This window comes from Phascolarctos cinereus, unplaced genomic scaffold (genome assembly GCF_003287225.1).
Source record: "Phascolarctos cinereus isolate Bilbo 61053 unplaced genomic scaffold, phaCin_HiC Scaffold_4;HRSCAF=312, whole genome shotgun sequence".
NCBI lineage: Eukaryota > Metazoa > Chordata > Mammalia > Diprotodontia > Phascolarctidae > Phascolarctos > Phascolarctos cinereus.
This window is the reverse complement of record NW_027555847.1, coordinates 83,272,316-83,298,003: the sequence shown is the minus strand read 5'-3', so window position 1 is coordinate 83,298,003 and position 25,688 is coordinate 83,272,316. Positions and strand designations below refer to the sequence as shown.

The following is a 25,688-nucleotide window of genomic DNA, read 5'->3' as shown; positions in this document are numbered from 1 at the left end:
AGGGCTGAGTTTCTGCTGCAAATAACTCTTTCCATTCCAAGGCACTGGAGAGTCACTAAAGTTGAGCTTTTCTGAAATAACCCTTGAGGTGGAGTGTTCATGGCTTCTTTCATACTGTTTCTATTTTCTTGTAAGTCCCCACAGGAGGCATGGATTGTCCAGGTGTCTGGGTTTCGAGCCCTACCATGTAGGGAATAGCAGCAGCCTCTTGGATTAGCTTCAGTTGTGGATTTGGAACTGGAGGTGCCTTCAAAAGGCCTTAGCTTTGAAGATTGGTGTGTCTCTAATGCCAGAGGCTTGAGCCCCTCTCTACTGGTTGTGTTTCTCCCTACTGTTAGCCACCAGTAAGTAGTTAGCACCCCAGTTTCATTTAACCACTTAACATCAATTAGCTTTTACAAAAGTATATGTAATGTGAAGATATAGCAGCAACAAAAGTATAGACAGTTTCCTCCAGTACCTTGAGGGTACACTCTCTCCATATTTCCTTGGTCTTTGGGAAGGTAGGCTCAGTTTCTACCTCTCATTGCACTGATTCCACTGAATTCACATCCATATGTGGCACTGCTGACTTGTCTCAGCTACTGAGGGCCTGGGTTCCCAAGGTCACTTCTTGTAAAACCCCGCTTGGACTCCAACTCCTGTGCTCCCCAGAGCCTGGAGGTTGGCTCTCCTGATCTTTTGAAACTCAAAGATTGGAGTCTCCAGATTAATCTCCACCTAAAATGAAAGAACAAACATCAAGGCAGAGGACCGAGGCGTGTCTTATCAAGGCCCCATCATCTTCAGAGGGGAGAGGCTCAAGGCCTCTTGAATTGTGTCTCACTGAGGCCATCTGTGAAGTAGTCAATACCAAGAGTAGAGGACCTTAGCCAGAGACGGAGGCCCATCAAAGAGGCTACTGTCCCCCCTGTGCTTGGCAGGTCTGTACGGGCTCCAAGGCACGTCCGGGACATGCAGTCAGAACTCTCTGAAGCAGGCTCCCTATGTCTTGCACGTATCTCTGCACGCACGCATACTAGTCCCTGTAGCACTCTCTTGTACTCATTACATAGATTGGTTTCCTGCCTCTGCTTACTTCACTTTCCCTTGGTTCGTGTCTTCCCTGTTTCTCTGTATTCATTATGCTTCCACTTTATGCAATGAAAACAAAAATCAGAATCAAAGTCAGCAAAAGCAATACTAATAGCAAATTTTATCCCGCTTGTGGGGAGGGGGTGGCAGAAAGGCATTGCAGTCACCAGACTGTGAATGGCAGACCTGGGGCCAGGGGAGGGGCGATGTGTTGTCCAGCTTTTCCTCTGGAGAGCCTCTGGAGGCTTAGTGAGTGATCCTTTTGCAGTGGAGGCCATAGCCTTAGGTGGAAAAGTCTGGGACCTTCTTCTGGAGGGAGAGAGTGGGCATTTATGGAGATGGCACATCCCGATGCTGATTGGATAGCCCTTTTTGTCACGTCCTATTGTGGAAATGTAAAGATAAGGGTGGGAGGGAGTGGTCTTACCACCTTTGGATTTTCCATTTGACCCGAGAAAATTGTTTGTGGATATTGTTTTATGAAAAAGCATGTAGAGGGAACTCGATGATTTTTTTTAAAAGGGAGGGTATCAATTCATAAAGTTTTGCTGGTGAATAATTGGACACTATTAATGTCTAAGGATAGTTTCATGATTATACTTCAAGAACATGCAATAATTGGGGAGCAGCTAGGAGGCATGGTGGATAGAGCACTGACCCTAGAGTCAGGAGGGCCTGAGTTCAAATCCAGCATGAGACATGTTACATGTTACAACCTGAGACGGTTACATGTGTAACCCTAGACAAGTCACTTAACCCCGATTGCCTCCAAAAAAAAGAGAATATAGAACAATTTCTATGACACTTGACACATCATGCTATAATGTATGTATAACATACATGTAGTAATTTGTCTCTTTCAGTGCAAAACCTTTTCCTGTCAGATTACAGTCTAGGAAGGCTATAATATAAAAAAAATATAGAAGAGGAAAAATACATCTATTGAATTCTTACAGTTATTGCTAGTGGCTGGACCTGTGATTTCATGGGTGGAAGGAAAATTCCCCTCACTAATGCAGGTGTCACAATTTTCTCTGCAGCTTAGAGTCTTAGAAAGTTTCCTAGAGCAGTGAGTGATGAAGTGACTTGCCCAAGGTCACAGCCAAGATGAGTCAGAGGTGGGGTCTTGAACCCAGGTCTTTTTGCTCAAGCACAGCTTTCTATTTGCTACATTTTAGCTTGATTTAGTACTTTAGGGGAAGGAGAAATTAGCATTTATTAAGCACCAACTGTGTGTCAGGCACTGTGCTGTCTTTTCTAAATAGTATCTTGCTTGATCCTCACAGCCCTGTGAGGTAGGTGCTATTATTATCCCCATTTTACAGTTGAGGAACCTGAGGCAGAGGTTAAATGACTCGATCAGGGTCACACAGCTACTAAGTCTCTGAAACCAGATTTGAGCTCAGGTCTTCCTAACTCCTACTGTGGCAGGATATGAAGGCATTGGGGTACTGAGGCAGCCTGGGATGGAAGTTAACCTCATCATCATCATCATCATCATAATGATAATAGTAATGGCACACTTTGCTGAAGTGCTTTAGGGTTTACAGAGCGCTCTCTTCCCACAAGGCATGGTGATGGAGTGCAGCAGCCTGGTACATAGTAGGTGCTTAATAAACATTGATTGATTGATTGAATTTATGAAAGAGGAAACTAACACTCAGAGGAGTTAAGCAATGCTAAGAGCAGAAGAATGACTGGGGGTCTTTGGCTGGAGATCAGTCACCTTGTGGATTTCTTACAGGACCTTTGGCCTCCTTTACATGAGAAGGCAAGATGGAGAAGGCCAAAAAGGAATATCCCAAGTGTGCCAGAAATCCAGATATTGATGATGATGTTAATTCCCAACTTGACAAGTCCAAGATGTATCCAGTGATTAAAACCCGTGGGTTTTATTCCGATGTTCTTACTCCGGGGACATTAGATATCTTAGGGGTAAGTATTACCAGCCTTTTTCTTGGCTGTTGTAAGAATTGTGGGCCTTTAAAAATCCCATCAATGAGTTTCTCTCTATCAATTTCAAATGGAGTTCTAAATCATGTTTGGTAACTGCCCACTCTGCTTTGCATTCAGTCTGTGAGACCCACATCACCTCCACAGCTTTGCAAAGAAGGGACTTTGGAGAGTGGGCCTGCTCAGCTGCTTCTCACACTTGAGTTTTGATAAACTAATGTCATGAAAGTTAGTCTTCTGTTTGTTAGAAACCCGTATTTCTAGAGCACTTAAAAACCATTTGTCTCCATTCTCTTAATCCTTCCCTTAGCCCTATGAAGGAAGCAATGCAAGTGATGAGGGTGTCCAGAGAGGGGTCTGCCATCCCTGCCTAAGGTTGCCCAGCTTGTAAGTGGTAGGCCTGGAGCTTGAACCTTGGGCCCCTGACTACAAGTGTGCCAAAGCCCCATGTGAAAATGGTTTCTTGAGGATTCCCTGAGGTACCAGGAAGAAGGACTAGCAGAAGGTCTTTTGGTAAGCTTAAATAACAAAGCTGAGAGAGGAAAACAGTAGTTTTCTTTTCTTTCCTGTGCTAGGCCCACTAAAGGAAATAAAAGAAGCATGACACAGTTCCTGCCCCATTAGGAACTAGGAGTCAATGGGAACTTAAGAGAAATACGTGCAAGGTCAGATAAAAGAAGAAAATACGAAAGGCATGAGGGTGGGGCCGAGTGCTGAGTGTGTAGAGATCTGGAGACAGCAGTTCTAAGAATTGATAGGAGGGAGAGACCACTGTTTGCTGGTGTCTGGGAAGGCTTCACAGACTTGAGCTGGTCTTAGAAGGATGGGTTTGGAAGGAAGGAGGGAAAGGAGGACAGCTTTCTAGGCAAGGAGAAAGTATGAATAAAGGTGCAGAGCTAGGAACATGCATAGTGTATTTGAGGGATGGTGAAGAGTCCATGCGCGGATTTGCTTCTCTAGACAAGAATCTTTGGAGGTTTTTTAAGCAGGGAGTATGGGAGTAGCATTTTAGGAAGTCAAATCTGGTGACTTATATAGGGAGATTTGGGGTTAGAAGTGGGGGAGCTAGAGGTAGATGATGAGAATCTGCCATTTTCTGTTTCTATTCCACAATGCCCATTCCCCTGATTTGATTCTTTCACCCTTATGCTGACACTGGAGGGACTCTTGCATCTAAATTCAGTCATCTGGGAAGTTTGCCTCTAATGACTTCTTACCTTCCAGCATCTGTAAAACATAACACATCTGCCAGTTGTTGGGGCCTAGACATAGACTTGGGAGAAAAATGGGCTTGCAGGCACCCATAGAGACCCAGGTATTGCTCTGAAACCTAAGCTCCAATTACATGTTCCACCACGCTGTGAGACAGCAGGGAGCTCTTCCTCCCTTCCTTCCTGCCGACTTCCTGTTTTCTCTCTCCTTCCTGAAGCCCTGAGTATAGAAGGGTCTTCTAGACTGCCCCTCTAGTGAATAGCTTTCTCTGGGTGTGACCTGCCCTAAGATATCCACCTTCTCTGGGCCTCAGTTTCCTCTTCTATAAAAATGGGGATAGTAGGACTCAGACTGCCCTTCTTGCATGGGTGTCCTGAAGAAAGAGCTGATAAAGAATTGTGAGGTATTATTATCAGTCCACCATCAAGGGGTCATCTTCAACTTAAGGCTCTGATCCCTGCTAAATGCCAAGACACTGGCAAAGCCTGGGATAATGTTGGACACCTTATTGAGAAAGATCCTTTCTGAGGGAGAATTGGGAGTGAGGGAAGAGCAAGACAACTGCAAAGGGAGGTGAGTGAAGAGGAGGAAAGGGGGCCAGTCCTGGATCTGTTCTTCCACTTACATGACAGGGTTGTTTCAGAAGGCAAGTGAGTCTCAGAGCCGGAAGACCTTGGTTGAGACCTAACTGTAACATGTACTGGCTGTGTGACTCTGGGCAAGTCAGTTAAAGTCTGTCAGCCTCAGTATCCTCATCTGTAAAGTGGAATTAATCAGATTTGTACCACCTAATTCACTGGGTAGTTGTGAGGGCCACACTGCCATACCCGACCTGTATGAACTTGGGTCAATCACTTAACCTTATGGGACCCCAGGAGGGAGGAGAAAAGGGAGGGTTTTCCTTCCACCTACTTTCTCCCTCCTAGTACACCTGAAAGAAGATTTGGCATCAAATGTCCAATTTGCTACTCGCTCATTGTGTGATCTTGGGCAAGTCACCTTAACCTTGTAAGTCCCTGTTAGCTCATCTTTAAAAGGTTTCTAACCATATCTCTATGGTCTGTTTCATATCTAAATGCTATGATGCCATGAGAGATTCAGTAAGCTATTTTAAGAAAATGTGAGGAGAGAGAGATCACTTCAGCTGAAATGAGAAGTAGGGGACGGATCTAGGAGAAAGTAGCATAATAAGGTATCTATCCATTTCATTTTGAGATCAAAACAGCCAGTAAGGCTTGCTTCTAACTGATGTGGGTTTTGGGGGTTTTTTTGGTGGGGGGGAGTGGTCCGAAGATCATAGCTCCCATTCTTACTGTTTTTCAATTTTTTAAGCAGTTATATTTTTATTTTTTAAATTACCATTCATTTTTTTTCTTCCCTCCCATCTTTCCCCTACACCCAGAAAAAAAATTACAAAGCCTTCATGACAAATAAGTATAGTCAGGCAAAACAAATCCCACCATTGGCCAATGTTCACAAATGTTTGTCCTATCCTACATATCAGTCCATCACCTCTCTGTCATGAGGTGGGCAGCATTCTTCGTCATTGGCTCTTTAGAATCATGGTTGATCATTATGACATTCAGAGCTCCTAAGCCTTTCAAAATTATTCATTTATTACAATACTGATGTACTATAAATTATTCTGGTTTTACTCTCTTCACTCTGTTATCATTCATATAAGTCTTCCAGGTTTCAGTTTTCAATTACATTCTTATGCCATACTTTGTTCATCTATTTCCCAGGAGATAGGCCTTAGTTTCCACTTCTTTGCTACTACAAAAAGGGCTGCTATAAATATTTTTGTACATATAGGTCCATTTCTTCTTTTAAAGAAATCTCTGGAATAAATTAATAAATTAATAAAAAAAAATCAAATTGCATGCCTTCTTAGGGAGGGGGGAGGGTAGGGAGAGGGAGAAAATTTAGAACTCAAAATCTTATGGAAGTGAATGTTAAAAACTAAAAATAAATCAATTAATAAAAAAAATCTCTGGGATATAGTCCTCATGGTAGAATTGCTGAGTGAAAGGGTATGCACAGCTTAATAACTTTGATAGTTCCAAATTGCTTTCCAGAATGGCCGCACTGATTCACAGCTTTACCAGCAGTGCCCCAATGTGCCTGTTTTCCCACAGCCCTTTCAACATTTGTCATGTTCCCTTTTTGTCAACTTTGCCAATCTGTGGGTGTGGGGTAGAACCTCAGAGTTGCTTTAATTCGCACTTCTCTAATTATTAGTGACTTGGAGCATTTTTTCCCATTGGGTATAAATACCCTTCATATTACTATTCACATGTTGCTTTAGATAGTTTCTTCCCTTGAGAACTGCCTGTTCATGAATAAATAATGATTAAGTAATAGATACCATAAGCGTAGTCATCCTTGAAGGAGAACCGTTTGTGGTATTGGACGCCCGGGGCTTTGGTGGAACAGGCATTCATTAAAGCAGTAACTTATCTTCTCTCTGTCCTCTTTGGGAGGTTCCATGGGTGTTCTCCTCTCCCCCCCCCCCCGCCCCCCGCCCCATTCTCCAGATGATTCTCAATGTCTTTGATTTCAGGATGTTTGCACCGGTGCCATTGTGCACAAAGACCTCCTCCGACAGGCAGACCTTGATGAATTCACCCCAAATGGTAAGTTTCCCATCTCTGGCATGCTGGGGTGGGGCTGGGGCATTAGCAGAGTAGTTCCTCTTACCCAGGTTTCCCTGAGCAGAAAGGTTTCCTCAAGGCTGTGGCCATGCTGGAACTGACGTGGCTGGTGCCTGTGTGCCCCAGGGTAGCTCTTGGTGCTGATTAACTTTGAGGAACCCTTATGTAATGATGAGTATGGCCTCTGGAAAGGAGGAAATGATCCCTGTATCTGAATCTTGCCAAGGGTATGGTGAGGCAGGGGCTGTGCGTACCATGCAGTATGGTCTGTGTTAGTGGGAGCTGCTTTTGTGACCATCCTTATAAAGAGGTAGCTGCAGAGGGCAGGGGGTGTTAATCAAGCATTCTGGGGTTGTCATATTCATCTGGATTCACTGATTCATTCACCTTGTCTGCTTAGCAGCTTAGCGTCCTTGAGGCTTCCTGGCTCTCCCCAGCAGTAAGAGTCTTGGGCAAAGGGAGCCCAGAGCTTGCCCATCCTTGCTGCCTGCAGGGGGACAATGAGCTGTTCCCCCTTAAACGGCTGCCCATTGAACGTTCAGGGATGGCCCGTGGTCCTAGGGCTCCCTGTGACTGCATTCTTAGTGCATTTGTTTTTGATTACACTCATCGGAAATAGGTGAAGCAAGATCATGGCGCTGTGATGAGAGGGAGCGCAGAGGCAGATTTTAGCTCCATAAGTAAAAAGTTCTTAACATTCAAAACTATCCTCAGGGAGTAGTGAGATCCCCGTCACTGTACATTTTCAAGAGAGGCTGAATGACTTGTCATTATAGGGGGTTCCTTTTCAGGCACAGGTTGGACTGGCTAACTTGTGAGGTTCCTTCCAACTCTGAGATTCTGGGAGGCATCATTCTTCTCCTTTTCCAGTCCTCACCTGAGAACCTGAATCTTAGAGAAGGGAAATGACTTTCCCAAGGTCACACATGCAGCTGGCACTACAAGTCATTTCTTTCTCTCCCTCTGGGCTGCTCTTCTAAGGAGGAGATGGCCCATCAGGGTAGACTGGGAGTGACCATGCTGCCCCTCCATGGGAGGGCGTCTAGAGTCAAGGACACGTCAGGCTGTGCCCTCCATCAAGCAGGCCCAGTGCACCAGAACCTAGCAGGCCTCTGCTTCCTCCTAGCAGCTTCCCCTGGGACAGTCTTGGGGTATGCCATATCAGAAAGATACTGATAAAATGGAAGCTTGAAAGCCCCAAAGTAGGGTCTTCCCAGGTTACCAGGGGTCTGTGATGGCCAGCTGTTGAAGCATTAATAAGTTAGGGAGGTGAGTGGGAACAGTAGATCTTTGCTTTATAGAGTCCAGGCTCATCTGGGGCCAAACCTGGAAGAATTAGACATTCGGTTTTAGACTGGTCTCTGTTGGGGAAAAAAGAAGTGTTAACACCCAGCATCTGTTTGAAACCTCTTCTTAACAGGCCCCAGGGGCTTCTTTGTTTTCACCTTGCTCTTTTCTTACCACAAGGAACGACACAAGAAGACGTCTCTGGGAGGCTCTGGTTGTCAGTTGGGAGTTCCTGAAATGTCTGCCTCATGAGGGACAAAGGGCCTGGCTTCCTCCACTGTCCTTCACTCTGGGCATTTGTTAATGCCTGGGCCTCCTTTCAAGCTGTCAGTGGAGCCTCTGGTCTCAGGGAGGCAAAAGCATGGGCATACCTCATCTTAATCCTCTTTGACAGGTCCTACGTGACTCCCAGACTCAGGCATAGAAGGCATCAGGAGACCTGTTACATTTTTGGACACCTCTGACGGTGCAGTTTCTGCCCAGTACTCCCCTCTGGAGTCAGGTAGAACCAGTCCAGATCTTTTTTCCATCTGGCAATTCTTCACATCCCCCTAAGTTTCCTCTGCTCTGGTCTAAATATCCCTCATTCTTTCTTTCTTTTCTTTTTTTTTTTTTTTTGGTTGGCAATGGGGTTAAGTGACTTGCCCAAAGTCACACAGCTACTGAGTGTTATGTGTCTGAGGCCGGACTTGAACTCAGGTCCTCCTGACTCCAGGGCCCTCATTCTTTCATCCAGTTCTTGTGCCTGGTCCTTAGTGCCCTTATAATCTTGGCACATTCTCCAGTGTGTCATTGGCCTTCCTAAGATGTGATACCCAGAAAGAAATCCAGTGCTCCATAGTCTAACTAATAAGGATATGAGTTCTCTTACTCTACACACTCTGCCTTTCTTTTTTTTTTGGCAAGCAGTGGGGTTAAGTGACTTGCCCAGGGTCACGCATCTAGTAAGCGTCAAGTGTCTGAGGCCAGATTTGAACTCAGGTCCTCCTGACTCCAGGGCCAGTGCTCTATCCACTGCACCACCTAGCTGCCCCACACTCTGCCTTTCTTAATGGGGGCCAAAATCTCCATAAGCAGGAGATTTTGTAAATAGGACAAGAGGACGGAGTTGAGGATGGGGTAGAGTTAGATGTCCTGGGGAACTGAGGTGGGGGGCTTCTACAGGCGAACAGGCAAGTAGATATATGATAATCTGAGGAGGGAGAGAGAGTGCCAGCAAAGTGGGATGAAGAAGGTAGGTAGCATAGGAGCTGAGCTTTGAAAGAAGCTAAGGACTCTAAGGGAGAGAGACAAGGAGGACATGCATTTCAGGCACAGCAGTCAGCTTGGCAAAGCCATAGAGGTGGTGGCAAATGGAATGTTGCCTATGAGTAATGACCAGAAGGCCACTTTAGTTGGAATGTGGAATGTGGGAGGGGAATAATGTGAAATGAGCTTGGAAAAGTAATCCAGAGGCGGGTTTGTAAAGGGCTTTAAGTACCAAGGTGGAGTGTTTGTATTTGGTGGCAATAGGGAGTCTTTGAAGGCTCTTGAGCAGGGCAGTGACATGGTCAGACCAGTTTGGCATTTGGAGAACAAGAGCCTGGAAGCTAGGAGTCCAGTTATTGGCTATTACAATGGTCCCAGTGGGACATGGTGGGGGCTTGAACAAGTTTAGTGGCCTGGTGAGTGCAGAGAAGGTGATGGGTACAAGAGATATCAGGGAGGTAGAATCTGTAAGGCTGGGCAATTGACCAGATATGATGGATGAGAGGGAGAGGAAGGAAATGAAAAAGGTGTCAAGCGTGTGAACCTGGGTGACTGGACACTTATTCCTGACAAAAACAGGTACATTTGGCAATGGGGTAGGTATGGACTGGTGTGGGGGGAACATGGGGGTGAGAGTTCAGTTTTGGACACATGGAGGACCATAGGATATCCAGGTGTAGATGCCAGATAGGCAGTTGGTGATGTAAGAATGGAGCTCAGAAGAGATAAAGGCTGTATATACAAATCTACAGTGATGAAAAAACTAAGATCAACAGCCAGGACGGAGTGTCCTGAAAAGAGATCGGCCCCAAGACAGAGCCTCTGGGAACGTCTGCAGTTAGGGGTGAGCCGTGGCTGGTGATCTTGAAAAGATGCCTGGAAAAGACTGATCAGATAGGTAGGAAGGGGATGCAGGGAGAGCAGAGTGATGAAGGCTGAGGAAGAAGAGCATCCTGGAGGAGGGGAAGGTCAGCGCAGTCAGAGCCTGGAGAGAGGTCAAGGACAAGTAATGAGAAAGCTATTTTATTTAGCAATTAAGAACTTGTCAGTACCTTTGGAGAGAGGAGTTTCATTTGCAAGGTGACGTCTGCAGCCAAATTGCAAGGGGCTGAGCAATGCGTGGGAGGAGAGGCAATGGAGGCAAAGATTGTGGATGCTTTTTTTCTAGGAATCTGACTATGATAGGGAGAGAGAGAAAGGAAATTGCTTCTTATTTTAAATATTCTTGCTGAGTAGAGGCTAGTTGGCCCATGTTGGCTGGTACAGGATGGCCTGTGGGGGAGGAGAGGCGCTTAATCACTTGTCTCTGTTCATACGCCTCTGCCCTGTGCTGGTCTTTGTGCAAGGACATCCCCGGTCACTTGGCTCTCCCTCCTTCTCTGATGGTGGGGCCCAGCACTAAGCAGGGGGTGGCGAAAGTCTCATCTACCCGGATGAGAAGGAAGTAAGAAGGGGGGCTTACCCCAACCCAACGCAGGCTCCGTACGTATGTGGCCCAGTGGTTTCATTCCCTTTGTGAGGATAGGGAAGAGGTCACAGCACGAAGCCTATTGTGGCCCATGTATCTTCTCCTCATTTAACTTATATAGCCCAGGTACCTGGAAGACTATGCAGTATGGGGAAGTATAGACCTCTTGGGAAGTGGGAGGAAGTGGGAGCTTATGGCTCCAGAGCCCATCAGCACCAGTAAGGATGCTCCTTCCTGCCCTGCCTTGCCTTGCAGGCTAAGTCAGGTGCTGGGGACCCTCTGGTCTGAACCTTTGATCAGGGGCCTGGCTGGGCCCAAAGGAAAAAGGATTCTTGGTTCTGACATCCTCAGGCTTAGGTGAAAGGCAAACTCCCCATTAAGTTGGCATGGTCCCCTCTGTGCCTCCAGAGCCATCTGGCTCCTGCTCTAGTAAGGAGGGACAAGTAATGATCCCAGGGCTACTTTCCCTCCTGCACACTAATGTAGTAAGGATCCTCAGTGGTGAACAAGAAAAGGCTTAGGACCCCACATCCCTCGGATGGGGGTAGATGACATCTGTGATCTCTTCCGTTTCTCAAGTCCCTTCAGCCACTATATGTAGCTAATTCTGTTTGATTTATGCTAATTCCTTGTGTTATTTCCAAGGTAAAGTTGATTTGACAGTGTAATTCCTGCTGCTGGCTCGCCCTGATGGTGGAGCTCTTCCTGGTTCCCTGGCGGCTGAAAGTGCTAGTTTCAGCACTTTTGTTAGCTGTCTCACCCAGTTTTGTGTTTGAAGCAAATCTGATAAGTACAGGGCCTGTGCCCTCCCTGAAGTCATTGATTAAAAAAAGTTCAACAGTGCAGGGCCAAGGACACATCCCTGGGATAGTCACCAGGGACTTCCATCTACTCATTAATGATTACTTAAATGATGTAATGCTACAAGTTCTAAATCCACCCTGCTGTGTGTTCACCTCTCCCTCCAGGAGCAGAGGAGAGGCTCCGTCAAATGCTTGGCTGGAACCTAGGCTTGCTGGTGGTGGCGTCTGATCAGAAAATGGTTCTGGAATGGCCTGTTCTGAATGGAGAGGCAGAATCATGTAGTGGAGAGAGCACTGTCTTGGCATTGGAAGATCTGGGTTCAAATCCTGCCTCAGCTACTCAGTAGCTTTGGGGCCATGGGCAAGGGGGCCTCAGTTTCTACATCTGAAAATAGAGATGATAATAGCATCTCCCTCACAGTTTTGTTGTGAGGCCAAATAAGACAATTGTCTGTAAAGCACTTTGTGAACCTGGAAGAACCGTACAAATGGGAGTTATTGTTATTATCACTCCTCTGCCCTTCCTAAAGACTCACTATTCTGTTAACAGTACATTCTAGAATCTTGCCCAGAATCTAAGTCAAACTCATAAGCTTGGAGTTTGTAGACACCCCGTTCTTCTTTGTGAAATTTGGGGGTTTGCCCTTTTCCAATGTGGTAGCAGTGGTTTTGCCTTTCTTTGTATCCCCAGTGCTCAGTATGATGCCTTGCACACAGTAAGGGTTTAATAAATGCTTTTTGCCTGACTGACTGAGAGGCAAAGAGCTGGAATGAACCAGAATTCTGCAAAGGAGTCCATTTCCCACCCAGGGTAGTACTTTAACAGACCTTAATGGGCCTGTACAGCTCTCTGGGACAGGAGACCCCCTAAGAAAGGAGTCTCTTGGGCTCAGGAACAAATCCTTTCTTCACTCTTTTCTCTTTCTCTTCTCTCTCATATGACAGTCTTTTCTGGATGCCCTCCTCTCTCCCCTCCTCTGTCCCCTCCTCCCCTCCCATTGCTGTTAAAGACATTTGAGCCAAAGCAGCAGACACGGGACCGTCAGGGCTGAGAAGATCATGATAGTGACCACTAGTCTGCTTTCTTCTGTGTTCTTTTTATTGGCATGGTTGTACCTGTGCCAAGTGTTCTCTGGCTCTACTTGCTTCACTCTGCAGCCATGCATGTGTATCTTCAATAGGCATTTATTATGAGCTTTATATGTGTTGGAAGGTAAGCTTGCTTTCTGTAAGGGGAGACAAAATGTGTAAAAACCATGCACAACAAATATAGGTAATTGAGGATTCAGGTAGAAAAGTTATCCGGGAGTGGGAGGATCAGGGGAGCCTCTTGAAGAAGGTGGTGTTTGGGTTTTGAAGGAAACAGGGATTCTAAGAGGTACAAGTATGGCGTTCCAGGCATTGGGACAGATAGAGACTCTATAGTCATGTGTGTGATGAGCACCTTTCTGGCTGCAGGGCAGGGCAAGGTGTGTGGAGGGGAGTAATGTATAGTAAGGCTGGAAGAGCTGTACATAGCATAGAGAGGAGGCTATATTTGATCCTAGAGATAACAGGGAGCCTTTGGGATTTACTGAGTGTGGGAGTGACATAGGCAGATTCTCATTTTAGGAAAATCGCTTTGCCAGCTTCGTAGAGGGTGGGTTGGAGAGGGTGGACGCTTGAGGCAAGGAGACCAGATAGCAGGCTAGTGCAGTGGTCTGGGTGAGAGGTAATGAGTACCAGAGTGAGGGCTGTGTGAGTATGGAGAAATAAGATCTTTCAGCTAACTCAAATATGTGGGTTGCGTGTGGAAATGAGGAAGATGCTGAGGTCGCAAACCTGTGTGGCTAAAAATATAGTGGTGTTCTTGATAGAAATAGGACAGTTTGGAGGAGGAGAGTAGGTTCTTTGGGAAAGATGTGAGTTTTGTTTTTGAGATGTTGAGTGTGAGCCACGGTTGATGCAGGAGGGGAGCTCAGAGGAGAGATGCAGGCTGTATATATAGATTTGAGTGTTCTCTGTGTAGAAATAATCACTCAACTCATTGGAGCTGAGTTCACTGAGAGAAAAGGGAAGAATTCAGAAGTTTTCTAACCTCTCTGAGCCTCAGTTTCCTCATCTCTACATTACATTTCCTGTTATATTCTCCCATTGTCCAGAGGGTATATGTTTCTCTGGCTTAGTCTTTATTTCGAAAATTCTAAAGATATGGGTAGCATAGGACGAAGTAGCCTCAGGGACTGACTTTGAATGAAATGCTTGAGTTGGCTCTAATGTTGTATTGTGAGGGAGATGTTTAAAAGTGAGTTACCAGGTTTTATAAAAATACCAGAGATGGTACATGGCTGTGCACCGAGCAGGTGGTGGTCCCTGGGAGAAGATCCTGAGATGGCTGGTGTCTGACCTTGGTACCTCTGGTGACCAGGCAGCTGAACACTGGACCACTGGACCACAGGTTTTACTTGGTGATAGATAAGCCTGGAAGCAAATGCTCTCTCTTTAGAAGTCAGAGTGGATGATAAATCATCGACCACCTAGTAAGACACGGCTAATGGGATAGTGATCTAACAAGAACCTTTCCCCATGCCACTCTCTTATGACTTGGAGACCAAGCTCTGATTTCCAGGCTTCTGGGTGCCCTTGAGCCACTGTGATGGCAGGAAGACGTTGAGCTTGAGAAGAGCTCTGGGGAAGTTGGGATATTCAGAAGGGAGTGGGTGATTGTGGCCTAATCAAGCTTCTATCCGCTGTTAATGCGGTACCTTTCATTTTTCATTTCATTCAGTGTTTGTACTCCAATCTTTGTGTGAATGAGGAATCCTTTCAGATGATATGAAGCTGGGAAAGATATTAAGATACTATGGAATGGGGATGAGGCAAGTGAATTTTGATGGGATTAAATCATACCTTTAGCTTGTAGAGAAACTTGGACTGATGAACCAAGATGGCTATAGTTTGAGCATGCTCAGTTGGCACTGAGCAGATTGTTCAAGATTAGAACCTCAGAGCTGCTTATACGTGCCTGGTGGAAGGGAGCGGGACCACCACCTAATGGCTGGTGTAGCTAGGCACACTCCCCTGCTAGTGACCCTCTCCTAGTGCTCATGCAAAGTAAGTGTCCCTTTTTAGATCTTTACTCAGTCCAGGCCAGTGGTTCAGGCTTGAGAGTGGAACAAAATGAAATACTTGTAGACCATCTAATGTTTAACAAAAGGAGATTTACTTTACAATAGCATGGAAAGGCTATTCAGTAAGGACCCAGCATTGATTTGGGGGGGAGGGTGCATGGCTCCCCTGTCTGTGTTTGCTATGGTGGCATGCCCAACCAGGAGTATGCATCAAACCTGAGGATCTCTGGGCTTTGATACTCAGGCCATGAGGAAGCTATGTCAGTGTTATGAGCAATGTCCAATGGTATTGCATCAATTAAATCTTGAGGCAAGTTTCATTGCCTTTAAGAGGAAAACTAACGTAGTCTGTGTGGCAGGGACCTTAGCAGAGGTTATTCCTACCACTCATGATCTTTATATAGAAAATGAGGGGGGTTGAGACAGATGACCTTTTAAGGTCCCTTTTAGTTCTAAAGCTGTGATTTTATAAACTAATGACTTGTGGGAGAGGGAGTTTTGTATTTTAACTGGAGTCTAAGCTTTTTAAAGTTGTTAAAGCTCCTCTGAGGAATCTGTTAAGCAGATGTAAGAAACAAATTTTTCAGTAGCCAAGAAAGACCTGGGAATCTCAGGCCTCCTCTGTGGAGGTCTCCAGTCTAAGGCCTGCCCTATCGGGCTTATTGACACTCCATTTCCCAGCCACAGTCTTCATGTTTAACTCGTGCTTTTGTTTTCCCCAGTTACAACCTTCCAGATTCCTGAAGATTTTGAACAACACTTAACCCAGGAAAGGATTGGGCCCACCACTGAAATCTTGGTGAAGTCAGATTTTCCTCTCAAGGCTTATGAGCCCAAAGTTCAGGTGCCCTTCCACACCCTTCCTGGCCATTGCCTGAGGAAGACTGAGATAGAGAGGTGACTCCTGGGGCCAGGCACAAAGGGCTGTGAGGGCTTGGGGAGGAAGAGGGAGAGTGCAGGCAATGGAAGAATACCTTTTTTTGACCTGCAAATATTACTTCAAAATCTGTTCTGCCTTCAGTTTTTCAGTTAATCTGAAGGACAGGGGTTGGGAATCCCATGTGCACCCATTTTCTTAAAGAAAAAAATCCTCTCTATGCTCTATGGCATATATAACCACATTATCCCTGGGAAAGAACACATGTACTGAACACTCCTGAGATGCTTCAGCTGAGCAAAGTTGCCTTCCCTGAGTTTACCAGCATGGACTGCCAAGCATCAAATTTATGCAAATGGTTTTTGTTTAAAAAAAAAAAATCAAATATGCCAGTCCTTTGGTTTCATGATATGGCCAAATTACTTTCATTATTTTAGGAAAAATATCTTGATTTTAAATAAAAAGAGACTGACTAGGATGAGTGAGTATCTAAAGTTCTGATCACCAGTCCTCAGTCTTGTACTCCAGGGCCCCGTGGGCTTGCTGGCCTGTTCCTAGCCACTTCTGCTTCCCACAGGCCTGTATGACTTTGGAAATGTGACAGGGTTAGCTAGAACCCTAGTTGGTCCGTTTTTATGCCTTGGAAGGCAGTTGCAACAATGACCAGCAATCACGAATAACTTATGTGTTCAACAGTGACATCTCTTTTATTCTCTCCCTTCTAGGAGGAGGCGGCAGTATTTAAAGCTAGACATAAACCAGCTCTTAGTTGCAGAAGGTATAGACTCAAATTTGCTAATGCCTAGACACCCAGATCCCAAGAACATGCAGACCATTGAGCAAAAGAATGACCCTCTGTTCCCTATCTATCTTCCACTGCAGGTGAGAAAGCAATACTAACGGCTGAGAAGGGGTTGGCTTGAGAAGAATTTAGCTACTAGATTAGGAAACTCTTTTTTTAGGCAGTTGGTGTTAAGTGACTTGCCCAGGGTCACACAGCTAGTAAGTGTCAAAGTGTTTGGTCTGAGGCCGGATTTGAACTCAGGTCCTCCTGACTCCAGGGCCGCTGTTCTATCCACTGCACCACCTAGCTGCCTCCAAGATTAGGAAACTCCTCTGGGATGATGATGATAATGCAGTGGCCCAGGATGGCTAGAAACCAGGACTGCTAGTCCCTTTCAAAAAGGAATATGGCCAGCTAAAACATGGAAACTGGGACTCTAAGAGGTTATGCAAAACCCCAAGTTCTTCTCTATTCTTGGTGAGCTTGTTATCTCCCGTGGATTCAAATTTATCTATGCAGATGACTATATGTACCCAGCCCTAGTCTCCCTCTGTTCTTACATCACCAATGGACTGCCATCTTCACCTCTGCTTTTGACACTGTTTGCCACCTCTTGATCATTCATTCATTCATTCACCCATTCATTCAAGAAACAGTACTGAGCACCTGCTAAGTACAGTGATCTGTGCTTGGCACTAGGGAGATCAAGTCCGTATTTTAATGGTACTCAGTCTGGTAGGGGAAATAAAGCACAGACACAGATAAGCATAGTACAGGACTTTGTGTGGATCATAACTCACTTTGGATGATGTAAGTAATGGCCAACTCTTAAGTTAATCTCTAGAGATGAAGAGAGCTGACAGAGTATAGTGGCTGCTGTGGATTTGTCTGATGGCCGTTAGTAAAATGCATGCTATACTGTTTGATTTTTAAAATTATGCATTAAATTCAACAAGGCAGCCTTGAAATTGCCTTCTTTGTGCCCTCTTCTGAACTTATTTTTGTTTTCTTCTGTCTATTTTTAATGTTTTAGTAATGATCTTTTTTCTCTTTTGAAAAGCCCTATTACTTCCTACTAACTATCCTCCCACACGACCAGCCCTCCCAGCATTTACTGTTTTTATATTTTGTCATTTTTGCCAATCCGGTGTGTGTGAGGTGAAACCTCAGAATTGTTTTAATTTGTATTTCTCTTATTAGTAGTAATTTAGAGATTTTTTTTCATATAGTTATTGATAGCTTCATTTCTTCTTTCAAAGGCTAGTTGCTAATAGCCTTTGACCACTTCTCTTGTTCTTATATATCTGTATCAATTGCTTACATGTCTTGGTTGTAAGTTCTTTATAAGAGAGATTTGTTGCAAAAATTTCCCCATTTAACCGCTTCTCTCCTAATCCTCCCGGCAATGATTTTGCTTGTGCAGAAGCTTTTCAATTTCATCTTTTTGATCACCTCTAGCTTTTGTTTAGTTAAGAATTCTTCCCCTAGAAATAGCTTGGTAGTTCTTGAGTTTTTCCTGGGGTGGATTTTGAGCCTGCCTATCAGGTCTAGGATTCTGCTAGCTCTAGGAATTTGTCCTGTGTCAGGTACACACTGAAGGGCAGCAGAGGAAGTGTCTGAGTCCAGCTGTCCATGGCATATAGGGTAGCCTGTTGTCTGACTTCTGTCCCTCAGATTTCTCTCTTTGGTCAAACGCTATTTGTGGTCTAGAAAGCCTGGTCACATGATTGTGTTTCCAGTTCATTTCCTCCCCTGTCCTCACTCATTTCGAGGCTATGAAGGCAGGGGAGATTTCTTGCCCCTATCACCAAGTCTTGGTTTTTCCACTAGGTGTTTGATGATGACGAGTTTGACTGCCGGACCCCTGAGGAGTGGATAGCAATGGGTCTGGAGCCAGGATGTGAAGACAGAAAACCAGTTCCTGGAAAAGCCCTTTTACCTACAGATGATTTCCTGGGTCATGGTAAGCAATCATGATGAAACCAGCTGCCTCACCAGCCCTTCTGTTCTCTTTGTGCTTATTTATGGCCTTATTAGGAGGCTCAGCTAAGATAATGGCTCTAAAGTACTTTGCAATTTTAAGTTGGACTATTAAGGTTAGCTGTGATTATTACCTCTGGGCTCTGGGCTGGACTAGGTGTTGTATGTAGGATGATAAACTCCTGGGTTGTTAGAACTTTAAGGAATCTAAGAGACAAAGACAGTCCAACTTCTCATTTTACAGACAGGGACATGGAGGTAAGAGAGGGGATATGATTTGCTCAAGGTTACAGAGGGAGGCTTAGACCCTCCATCTTCTCACTTTGAGAGTTCTTCCCAACACTCAAACTGTCCTGCCTCAGTGCAGGAGATTGTGCTTGTTCTGAAGAAGATGAAGAGGTCAACAAGACCCCACCCCTGCCTTGCTGAAACTTAGCAGCTAGTAAGGAAAAAAGACAAGTAACTACATAAAGTAACTACAGTTCAGATTAGAACAAGATTATTATATAGAACAAGTGACAAGCTGGAACATGTCACCTAAGGGTTGGCAGCACAGTGAAGCCCATCATGAAACTGCCATGCAAGAAGCCGTGGAAAAAAATGGCAAACATCTAACCTGGGAAGGAGAAGGTGTAGGAGAGAAATCAGACTTCTTCTTCTCAAAGAGCAGAAGTAAGAACAATGGGTGGAGCTTTCAGAAAGGCAGATTTTGGCCTATCAGAGCTGTCTAGCAGTGCAGTGGGCTACCCCAAGGCTTGCTGGAGGTCTTCAAGCTGAGGCTTCTGTCCTGGACAGTGACCGAGCTTGGTGACCTCGTCTTGATGCCCCACATTCGGGTCTGAGGTCTAGGATTCTGTGAAAGGAAGGGCCATGGACTCTGGAGGGAAGAAAGGAAAACAATCCTGACCCTTTAAGGTCTTCTAGTCCAAGACAAGCAACATTTGCATAGGCCATAGGACATGTGGGTACAACTCAACACTTCCTACATGAGCAAACTGGAAGGCTGTCATACCCCTTATCTGCTGGCAAAGGAGTAAGTGCGTTAGTAGGATAGTGAAGGGATGGTCATGGCAGTTTAGTTAGGGTGTGCATTTTATTTTTATTTATTTATTTTCATTTTTTGGCTGAGATTTTATTCTGTTTCCTTCTTAAATTTAATACTAGTATCAAGTTGTTGAAACTAGGTGGACCCCCCAGATTGTGTATCTTAAACCTTGAAAATAATTACTCTAATGATTTAACTGAATTGTTCCCTGTTCTCTGATCCTGGATGTTAAAGCTGAAAGATGTGGTTCTGAAACCACCTTCAGGCACACATACTTTGTGTACCAGCCCCTTTTCAAAGAGCTGGGGCTCACAAATGTTATTTGGAGTAACTTTGAGCCAGCTTTGGTCATCAGGAATGGGTCCTTCTAAGATGTGTGGATGGATTGAAATGACTGAGAAAACAAAGGTTCGAGTTTCTGAGCATGACAATTTATTGGCAAGATATGCAGTTGTACAATAAATCAGGAGTAGGCCCTCTCCACTAGACGCTGGACCCCGAATACAAAGAGAGACAGATTTTTATGAATCAAAAGAAAGCAATTAACAGGGTGTTAACCAAGATACAAGATTAGGTAATCTAATTTCTAATTGGAGGAGAGATTAGGGACTTTCCAGTTAGGAAGAGAAGTGCAAGCAGATGCAATTCCCTGAAATAAGAAAAAGAGGTGTGCCCCCCCCCCCAAGTGTCTGTGTTCAATCTAAAGGATTGAAACAGTAACTGATTGACCAGTGTGGGGTCAGTTGTCAGATAAGACCTGGGTTGTTTGAGAGGTATAATTGTGAGAAAACTCCTTGTATCAAGCTTTGGGTCTGACTGGGTTTCAGACCAGCAGAAAGTTAAGGGTCTCTAAACAACAGGAAGAGGTGGCCCAGGTTCTCAGTTACACAGGACTAGGTTCAAACAATGCAATAAAGTTTTCTCACAATTCCCACAACTGAATAAAAGTTTTTCACAAGACAGAAATTAGATTAGACCCGTAATTGAATAGAAAGAGAAGCGAGCTAGATTCAGAATTGAGTCACAAGATGGAGTCACTGTGGTCCACTCAATTCCCACCATTCCCACACTTCCAAGCAGCTGAGCTGGCAGAACCATCTACTCGGGAAAAGGCCTTGGAAAGCAAATGTTTTAGCCAAGGGGAGTGGAACTCTTTTGCAGATTGCTTTTATAGACCACAGGGCAATGGGGATGCTTTCAGCAAGAGTTCATCTCTTACAATTCTCGTTTCTCTTGGAAGCAGCCTCAGTCACTGGAACCGATCACTGGGGTTTTGTGTGTCCTTTCAGCAAGGCAGCAGTGTGCATGTCTGCTTCCACTGGAGGTGCCCTTCTGATGCCTCTAGACCAAGAATTCTTAGTCAGGGTCCACAGACTCCTTAGGGATCCATGGGGAAATCTTAGGAGGTCTTGGAACTTAGATGGGAAAAAGTTACATCTTCGTTTTCACTAATTTCTAACTGAAGTTTAGCATTTCCTTCAATTATGATTTTTAAGAAACCATTATTCTAGCAGGGTCCAAGGGGCTTCACCAGATGGCCAAAGGGCCATCTATGTTATACTCTATGCTCTACTGTATTGTAATACCAAAAAGGATAAGAACCCCTGCTCTAGAATCTTATCAACTTGGGAGACTCATCAGCTTGGTTCCTTCTCCTAGTGAAGTATTAGCTATCCCAGGAAATCAGACTCGAGTGCTTTGGGGCACATTGGTCCATATCTCCATTTCTGGACAGTTCTCAGGGGACCTGGAGAAGTTTAAGCACCATCCTCTACTTGATTATTTCCCCTGGTCTCAGTAAAGTCCATTTTGGCTTTAGACACTCCCCAAATTAGCAGTCCTTTATATGGGTCCAGAACTCCCAAAGCCAGTGACTCCAGAAATTACATTCACCCCCAAATAAATGATCACGGAATGGAATGAACAAAGGGCACTTTGCAAAATTACAGAATCACAGAATCTGAAAGTTGGAAGGGACCTTAGTGGCCATCTATTCCAAGCCATGCACAAAAGGAAGTCCCACTGTAACCTACCTGACAAATCATCATCCAGCCTCTTGTTGGAAGCCAGGCAAAGCTGGGGTTGGGGGGAGGAGCCCCCTGTATCATTTTTGGATGGCTCTGTGTCTTAGGAAGCTTTTCCTGACGTCCACCCTAAACCGGCCTCTCTGATACTTCTACCTGTGGCCTCTTGTTGCACTCTCCAGGGTCTCATCAGTCAGTTGGTCAGTCTGTATTTGTTAAATGCCTGCTATGTGGCAGGCAACGTGCTAAGCCCTGGGGGTACAAAGAAAGGCAAGAGAAAACTGTCCTTCTCAAGGAGCTCCTTCACATCACAGTCCGCCAGACGCTTGTAAGGCAACTATCTTGTTCCTTCTGAATCACCCCTTCTCCAGGCTGAATGTGTCTATTTCTTTCCACCTGCCCTCAGAAGACATGGGCTCAAGGCTCTTCACCACCTGTTTGTTTTCCTCTGGTCACTTTCTGGTGGTGGCCTTGCCTGGGTGCTTGTAAGGGCCTATCCCGATTCAAAATAATTAGGAAAGGAAAAAATTACAGCTAACAACAGCAAGAAATAGATAAAAGAAATGAAACAAAAAACCGAGCTTTCTTGCCTCCTAGGAGAAGTCTAGTCCCTGTGAACTTCTGAGGACCGTAGGGCTCTCAGAAGGGGTTTGCGATCTGAGGTTGATCAGAAATCAACTTCTACTTTTCTGGATCTGTGGAGCACACAGGGTAGCTCCTCAGGCTTGGGAACCGCCTGGAAGAAGCTGGCACGCTCTGGCTTCCTCTGCTGGTCACATTTCTGCGTTAACCACGGCGGCCTCTGTGCAGCCGGCGCTGGTGCCTCCCTCTGCTTCTCAAGAGGTTTTGGGGTTAGTGGAAATTGGATGGTCCTGAGTGGACCCTCTGCACCATAGTCAGTCCTCAGAGTTTTCTGTTCTTTTATTCACAACTTAGCTGCATTTTGGCTTCCATGATACCCAGGTAAGGGGCTGACAAGTCCTTGTGTCTTTGCAGACATTTGCCCACTTGCACCTTCTGCCCTCACCCACGTCCTCAGGTGGCATTTCTCCTTTCAGTACCAGCCTCCAGGTGAGGCTGTTAACAAATACTGTGGCTCAGGCGTGGTAGGTCTTTTCTTTTTGGGGAGGAACAGTCGCTCTGAATTGAGCATTTGCCTCTCATGTGTCCTCCTGACAATGCTTATTGATCCTGTGGTATGGGAAGTAGGATTAGGGGAATGAACTGTGTGACTAGAACCTCCGAGTTCAAACCAGAAGACAAAAGGGCCTCTGGGAGAGAAGCCTGATCCCCTGTCCCACTGCTTACCTCCCTTCCTTGCACTGTCATAGCTGGCAGGCATCTGTACCCACTGGGATCTCCACTGGCGTCTTCCACTCTGACTGGTCTCTGTCCCAGCCAATAGCATCTTAGATGCTATAGAAGCAACAACAGACCAGCAGCCCTGAATGGCAACCCCACAGGCAGCCTTTCTCCCAGAAGCCCTTGACTCACCAGCAGCCAGACTGGTACCCAGATGGCCGAGGAAAAGGTTGGCTGTGTGGAAAGAATTGTGCGGAATGACTGACCTTTCTTTCTGATATTCTTTCTCCAGGGCTCACCCTATTGTTTGTCCTGCTACACTGTCCCAGAGAACAGATGATAAAACACATTCACCTTCTCTCCCTCTTTTTTTTTTAAATTAAGATTCATTTTGTTTATTTATTTTGCTTTTTGGTGAGGCAGTTGGGGTTAAGTGACTTGCCTAGGGTCACACAGCTAGTAAGTGTTGCGTGTCTGAGGCCGGATTTGAACTCAGGTCCTCCTGACTCCAAGGCCAGAGCTCTATCCTCTGTGCCACCTAGCTGCCCCTCATCTTCTCTCTCTTGATAGAGACTGTGGAAATAGATTGTTGTGTGTGCTGTCAGTAAAGGTCCTTTAGTGTGCCAGCTTTGCTTAACAATTTTCCTTCATTATAATGGAGGGTTCAGTGTTTGAGGGCATGTTGGTAAATGATCAGTGTCAAAGATAAGACACCAGTGAAACCTGGAAAAGAAAATGAGGCGGTTGAGATCTGCTACTTTGTGATTCTAACCTCGAGGCAGGTGGGAGGGAGATTGTGCATCCTGCTGCCTCAGTTACAAATGAGAAAACTGACCTAGAAAGGGAAAGAGACTTACCCAAGTCCAGACAGTAAACTACCAGACGAGCTAGGACTTGAACCCAGAGCCTTTTTTGTTACGCTTTATCTTCTCTGTCTCTCTCTCTCTTCATGACATCCCAGGCTCTAATCCTCACCTGGCTTATCTCAACGAGTTACAAGATTCTGCATGTCTGGAGTCTGATGTGCCGGGCTTAGGGCTTCAGCTGGGGCTGGTGGCAGGACAGGCAGGGACCAGGAGCCCCACGCAGCTGGTGTGTGTCAGAACTGCAGGGACAGCGGTAGGCAGAGGGCAGTGGCTGGGACATTAGCTCCTCTAGGAAGAGGAGAGTGAGGGAGTGCTCTCTAGCTTGAGGGGAACAACAGGAAGCTGATTCCAAGGAGACAGGCTGACTCTGGCCAAAGGGCACGTCTAGGAGCCGATTTTAGACCAGGAGGCCCAAGGCACAGTGCAGATGAGCAGGTGGGCGCACAGAAGTGCGGCTTTTGTGATCTGCGGACAGAAGCTAGCTATCTCCATCCTTCTGAGAGGGAGAAACAGGGAGCCAGCCACGTGTTGGAAGCCAGAGAGTGGCAAGGTTCATCTCACTGTTCCATAGATGATCCCTCGTGTGATGCCATCTTCACAACTCTAGAGGACAGTGCGTACTGTTTTCTGTGAAAAAGAGACCATCAAACCTGGGGCAGGGGTAAACCTGCCTTTAAAACTGAACACCGACATTTTTAAATTTCTTATTTCTTATCGTACCTGCTAAGTGAAAATCCAGGCCTCATTTCTGTGTCTCTTGATCAGTCTATGAAGTTTTGCTCAGCCTCTGCTTGGCCTGTAGTGACCAATAGGAAAATGTGTTCCCCACACAGTGTAGACAAGGACAACCAACCCAGGAGAGTAAGGCTTAACGTGACTTAGAAACGGCCTCCAGTTCAGGTATTTATACTCAAAGAGAGCAGATAGCTTTCTTCCCTTTTAGATGATTTGTCCGTTACCTGAACATTCATTGATTAAAAAAACCATTTCTTAAGTGCCTGTTATGCACGAAACACTCGACTAGAGGTTGGAGATACAGAGACAAAAATGACATAGTCCCTGCCCTCAAGAGGCGTACATTCTCCTGGGGGAGTTTATAGAGCCTATAGAGATTGCTGTCAGACTCCATAGAAGAGGAGTTATATGTTCCTCAGTAAATAGGATTTCTGTGTTGCGGGTTCTCTATGGCCCAACTGGGGCCGTTCCCATTTACTTTACTCTAGATGAGTTAACGTGCAATGTGTCTTCTTCCCCTTCTCAGAGTACATACTAGAAAGTAAAATGGAAGCAAGAGCATGCTGTATCTTGTTATCAGCTTCCAGAACTGTCCCCCTAGTGGGGAAAGGCGAGAGAAGGAGAACTGGGTGCTATTTCCCTTCTATGCCTCTCCTCCTTCATCCTCCCTGAGGACTTTGAACAGAAGGCTCCCATTCCACCTTATCCCCCAGCCATCCTCAAGGCTGTCCCCCAGAGAGGATGCCACCCAGGAGCAGAGATTTCTCTGCCCTGAGCTCAATCTTGGGAGGGGTCTTTCTCTTTCTAGAGGATCCCAAGAGCCGTAGTCTGACTTACGCATGGAGTCATGTTGGGGTTCTGGATTATGACAGCAAGAAGAAGTTGTATTTGGTGCATGAGACAGATGAGAGGGGCCTGATTCGGGATGGCCTGGGGAACCTCATCTTGAATGGAGGCGTGACTCCAGAAGGTACGGTTTTGTGGCTTTGTACAGGGCTGATCTTCTTCAAGGTAGCTCTACCTCTTTTCCTGGACTCAGGAAGAAGATGGCTTTTCCTTAGAATTCCCTAGTGTTCCTCCAGCTTTTAGGCCAAGGATTCTTGGGGTGCCAGGCCCATGGCCATACGGGGAGGGCAGCATTTGAATCTTGACCCTCCAACAGGTTGTTTTGTGGCCCTTGGAAACAGGAAGGACCTGGGTAGTCCCTACCTTTATGGGCTTCCTTTGATTCTTCCTTGCATCCCTACCCTCAGACAAGTCTAGTTC

The 25,688-nt window shown here is 45.6% G+C and overlaps 1 protein-coding gene across 1 annotated transcript in view; it reads left to right on the top strand.

Annotated features, from left to right (window-relative positions):
• DNAH1 (dynein axonemal heavy chain 1) overlaps window positions 1–25,688 on the top strand; it is a 160,759-nt gene that overhangs the window by 7,634 nt on the left and 127,437 nt on the right. Inside the window, 6 exon segments of the mRNA XM_020971578.2 lie at window positions 2,819–3,009; window positions 6,803–6,875; window positions 15,532–15,706; window positions 16,412–16,568; window positions 18,301–18,433; window positions 25,231–25,392. Of these exon segments, the coding sequence (XP_020827237.1) occupies window positions 2,851–3,009; window positions 6,803–6,875; window positions 15,532–15,706; window positions 16,412–16,568; window positions 18,301–18,433; window positions 25,231–25,392 (859 nt within the window). The 5' untranslated portion in view covers window positions 2,819–2,850.